This window comes from Triticum aestivum, chromosome 2A (assembly GCF_018294505.1).
Source record: "Triticum aestivum cultivar Chinese Spring chromosome 2A, IWGSC CS RefSeq v2.1, whole genome shotgun sequence".
NCBI classification, from domain to species: Eukaryota; Viridiplantae; Streptophyta; class Magnoliopsida; order Poales; family Poaceae; genus Triticum; species Triticum aestivum.
Genome location: NC_057797.1, coordinates 41,465,147 through 41,470,394, shown reverse-complemented (window position 1 = coordinate 41,470,394; position 5,248 = coordinate 41,465,147). Strand labels below are relative to the sequence as shown.

General features: G+C 48.3%; 1 protein-coding gene across 1 annotated transcript; it reads right to left on the bottom strand.

The window, feature by feature from the left end:
- Positions 1 to 3,876: 3,876 nt before the first annotated feature.
- LOC123184590 (NEP1-interacting protein-like 1) lies at positions 3,877 to 4,523 on the bottom strand. Its single transcript, XM_044596688.1, has one exon. The coding sequence runs from the start codon at positions 4,479 to 4,481 to the stop codon at positions 3,903 to 3,905; it is 579 nt and encodes a 192-aa protein (XP_044452623.1). The 5' UTR covers positions 4,482 to 4,523; the 3' UTR covers positions 3,877 to 3,902.
- Positions 4,524 to 5,248: the final 725 nt, after the last annotated feature.

The window sequence follows — 5,248 nt, the reverse complement described above, 5'->3', positions numbered from 1 at the left end:
ACTAGGAAAGGGGGGGAATCCTACTCCCAGAAGGAGTAGGACTCCTCCTGGCGCGCCACACCTTGGCCGGCCGGCCCCCCTCCCTTGAACCTTTATATACGGAGGCAGGGGCACCCCTAGAGACACAAGTTGATCCACGTGATCATATTTTTAGCCGTGTGCGGTGCCCCCTTCCACCATAGTCCTCGATAATATTGTAGCGGTGCTTATGCGAAGCCCTGCGACGGTAGTACATCAAGATCGTCACCACGCCGTCGTGCTGACGGAACTCTTCCCCGACACTTTGCTGGATCGTAGTCTGGGGATCGTCATCGAGCTGAATGTGTGCTAGAACTCAGAGGTGCCGTAGTTTCGGTGCTTGATCGGTCGGGCCGTGGAGACGTACGACTACATCAACCAAACGCTTCCGTTGTCGATCTACAAGGGTACGTAGATCATACTCTCCCCTCTCGTTGATATGCATCACCATGATCTTGCGTGAGCGTAGGAAATTTTTTGAAATTACTACGAAACCCAACAGAAGTATCTATGCCGAAGAACTCTGGATCAGGAATCTCTTCTGGAGGTACATCGGCCGTAGGTTGGATGGGCTGCAGATCAGAAGATGAAAAGAGGTTAAGAAGAAGCGGATCTGACCAAAAGAAAAAGGAGGGAGTGGGAAAAGAGAGGGGAGCAAACATAACCTGAAGAGATTCGCCTGATTCAACACTGGCATGGCTTAGATCCGTGGATATGACTGAGCTCCCTCCTTCTCCTGTGTAGCCATTCCTAGGCGCCATTGACGCTGAGAAAGAACAGCTCGTGGTCAATGCTCTGTTTTGCTAGAGACAAATGAGGAAGAAGGGGGTAGTGTGGTGGTGGGGGCAGGGAAGGGGGGTCCGTTACTGTGGAATACGGTGGGAGTGGAGGGGTGATAAATTGAGATACAGATGAATACGAGAGCGGTCATCGGTCCCACTCTGTCCTGGCCGACATGCAACGCGAATCCACATGCTAGCGCTAGCGGACTGGATTGCCGCTGTGAATGGAACGCGAAGGACAAAAACCGCGTCCGTGAGTATTGTGCTGTACGCTTGTCATCAGCTTGGCTCTGGCGGCGGCGGCGGCGGCATTGCACGCACGCACGCGCGCACCCAACCAAGCCGATCGAGCGTCTCTGGTGTCATCAATCAACGCATATTTGTGGTTTACCAGCAAGTCATTACTCTCTATATCTACTTGTCCCAAATCTACCTTACCTGTGTCGGCATCACATGCGGCTCTCTTTGTTGACTAATTCAGAAGATGAGGGCGCCTGATAAAACCGGACGGAGAAATTGATCAAAAGTGCAATGCAAAAATAGAATGAAAAGGGAGTTGTGTTGCACCTTTTTTTCTTTTAGAAGAAGAACCACAGGAACACCACTGAAACGGAATCAGACAGTTGCGTAAGTTCTAAAAGGAAAAAAAGGTTCAGTCCCCTGTGTTTTCTATCCAAATGTGGTAGTACGACGCTTGCGACGCGTCTTGCCTCTTGCCCCAGCAGACTTGAGCTTTTCGTCGGGGAGGGGAGGTCGATCGTCGACGTCCATGTCCAACGCATGCCTGGCCACACCTTGCCCTGAAAGCGCATTTCATTCCGCAACTTTCAGATATACTCCCTCCGTATAGCAGCTCAAGTGCGGACTTGAGCAGCCAGGGTAGGTTATTATCAGGGTAGGCAGCAGCGGCCGAAGAAGAACACACACGAATCTTGGCCGTACTAGTAATAGTATGTGTGGGTTGGAACTTGGAACTAATCAAGCTGGTGATGAATGAATGTATTGTAATTAGAGCAGGTCAGCAGGAGGAGGATGCCGTGTCAAAATCAAGGCACGTATAGAGACAGCACCAGAGGCATCGCTCAGGCATCAGCATGCCGCTTTCAGGCTTCAAACCACGTCGGCTCAACTCATTCAAAACTGCAAGCATTGCCCCAGGAAGTCGACATGCATGCTTAAATAATCGGAGGTCGAAAGCTGTCGGTCTTTCGGTGGGTGAAACTCATTAGAAGTTACAACCTGATTTCATTTGTTTTGCATTCGATCTCTCTCAATTTCGCTCCAAGCTACGCTATTGTTGTACTCCCTCCGTTCCGAATTACTTGTCGCCTGGCCTGGAGCGTCCCCTGCATGAACCCGTCCTCCTCCTTCCTCACGCTACATAACAATGGTCGATCGTGCTTAACCAGCGCGCTTTATTTTATTTTTTTATTTGAGAATCCGCTTTATTTTAGCTGACGGGGACAACTTGATGGAATCGCAGCTTCGGGCTTTAATGGGGTCAACTCGCTCGAAATCACAGTAGAGTAGCAGCAAAACCATTTCTACAACGGGGGAGACGTACAGAGAATTGATGCCAGCAGAGACTTCCCTTGTGTACTCTCTTCTCCGTAATCAGAGTGTGCTTGTCCGTGATATTGAAATGAAGTTTACATCGTGAACTGGACGAGCGTATGTACTCTTCTTCTTCACGGACCATATAGCTATCAATTTCATGCGCAAACTATTACTAGTAGTGAAACTAACACAAACATGTGGATTTTGTGCCATTGATTTGTCATTCAAAATAAGTTTTCAACAGTTTACGTTACTCATATATGCATATTTGTGTAAAAAAAATTGTGGGTATTTGTCTAATCGATTTTTTGGGGGGTATTTGTCTAATTGATTGTCAACGTAAAAACTCAAAATGCCTGAATACCTTCTAATCTAGGAAAGTTGGGGTATATTATAAGGGTTTGCTATCTATTAATAATTGTTTATGAGTTTATTGATTTTATCTCAACGGAAGTGGTTTTGATGACCACGTCGCAGCATTTTCATGCATGTACCAATCCAATCAAAGGTTTCTTTGAAAATGAAAAGTGCACATGTAACTTTTTTTAAGGAGAAACATAGACGAAAATACACAACAAAACCTAGTTCCAGTCGCACCCACGTTCAAAAAATATTAAAATAATTCAAATACTTATGAAATTTTTTGTAACCAACATGGTCTAGCGTTATACTGGCATGTTAATTTTTGCGGAGAAATGACTTCTATGGTGTTATATGCCAAAAAAAAGTTCTATATAAAAGTTACTATTCTAATTTTTAAAGTTACAGTTTTACTTTGTTTTTCGTCCAGAAGAACACAAAAGTTACCTTTCAAATCTCTCATGATTTTTTTTGCGACAAAAACTTTTAATCCATTCATCAACTGTCAATATAGTACAAAGAACATCAGAGGTAAAAATTACATCAAGTTTGTAGACCATCTAACAACGACTACAAGCACTGAAACGAGCCGAAGGTGCGTCGCTGTCATCGCACTCCATCACCGAAGCCGGGCAGACCATGTTGTAGTAGACAGTCAGGAAGACGAAAGTTACTATTCAAATCTCTGGTGTTGTTTGCTATAGAAAAAAAACTGTATTGCACTTCGGTGTACACTACTAGGTGTTGTGGTTGACTTTTCACTGGTTGACTGGAAAACGGTCATTAGCCTTGTACTCCTTCCGTTTTTATTTACTCTGCATGTTAGAGTTGATTGAAGTCAAACTTTGTAAATTTTGACCAAATTTTTAGAAAAAAGTACAAACATTTCCTATAAAAAATATATATGATGTGAAAGTACATTCAATAATAAATCTAATGGTATAGGTTTGTTATTGTATATGTTAATATTTTTGTTTATAAATTTGGTGAAAGTTTACAAAGCTTGACTTTGACTAAAGCTAATACGCGGACTAAATAAAAACGAAGGGAGTACTAGTAGCTATGACGAACCAATATACACGTAACACGTGGCGGCTCCCAAGTAAAAGCACACACGGTGACCACGAACTGAAATCGCCAAAAACATCTGAAATCACAAATTGACCTCTTTGCCGCTGGACAGAGCTAGTGGACGGCGTGACGGCACATGGGGCAGTCGGGCTTGCGGAGGAGCCAGCTACGGATGCACTCGAGATGAAAGACGTGGGAGCACGCCGGGAGCCGCCGCCCCGCGCGCTCGCCGCCGGCCTCGAACTCCTGGAGGCAGATGGGGCAGCAGCCGCCACTTGCAGCACCGACGGCCACCGGCGGAAAGAAGCCGAAGCTTGACGATCTTGCCGGCCGGTCGAGGCCCACGACGGCGCTGTCGCCTCGTCTTCCGCAGTACTGCGGGTCGGCGAGAGCCGTGAGTTGGACAACGGCGCCGATGGTGCGCTTGATTCGCCCGGCGTGAGCGTCCAAGGGGGAGCAGTGGTCGTCATGGCGGCGGTGACCCCATATGGCCATTAGGGAGTGGACGAGGTCGAGGGACATGAGCGCTCCGGCGAGCGCCCCCAGCAGCGTCCCCTGCGCGAAGCCGTCCTCGTCGTCGACGAAGCCAGACAGGAGGCCGTACGCGGCGCCGACCACCGTCCCGGCCGCCCCGAAGACGCCGAAGAGGAGGGCGCGCAGCAACCCACCGGCCACCCGCGCCACCACCACCATCTTCGCTGATTATCGCTCCGGACGCCGGGCCTATGTGATGGTAGGATCGAGGGCACACAAGCTGGCCAACCACGTAGTCCATATATATAGCGGGCGAAGAAGCTACTGGCTAACCTACGTGGCAGTAGGAGATGGACGAGCTAGCAGTGGACGGATCCGAGTCTGTTCCGAGTCAGAGAGCTTGAGCAGTGGCGTACGTGTCACTGGTGACAGCAATGGAAAATGCGGTTGCACGTCGACGTCGAGGCATTGAAGCACCAAGGACCGGCCTCGTCTCATCCCCAGCAGCCCAGCTCCCACTCCACTGTGTAGATTTTTCCCTTTGATATCTCTCCATCGTATAGATTCTACTGGTGGCCAACGTGCTCTACGTGCATCTGGTGGCACGAAACAACACGCTGCCAACTGATCGTCCATGCATGCAACAGTATATGCGTGCACGCACCAGGCAGCCACCCACCTGCAAAATGTGTTCTTCTAAGGGTCCTGCAAAATGCGTGGGTGGATGGCAATGGCAATGGCACGGCTGGTACGCGGGCCCAATTATTTAAGCCACTAATGAATCTAATTAGAGCGGAGGATGTTGCGTCGAAATCGCGCACCATGAAACGTTTGGAGCGGAGGACCTTGGAGAAAGCCTGATTTATTTTTCTAAACATCTCCGCTAAGCACCTTACATTGTATAATGCCTAATGAATCTAATTAGGGCAGAGGATGCTGCGTCGAAATCGGCGCACCATGAAACGTTTGGAGCGGAGGACCAGCCT

Excerpts from the sequence above, each read along its gene's own strand:
- LOC123184590 (XM_044596688.1), bottom strand. The coding sequence starts at position 4,481 with ATGGTGGTGGTGGCGCGGGTGGCCGGTGGGTTGCTGCGCGCCCTCCTC.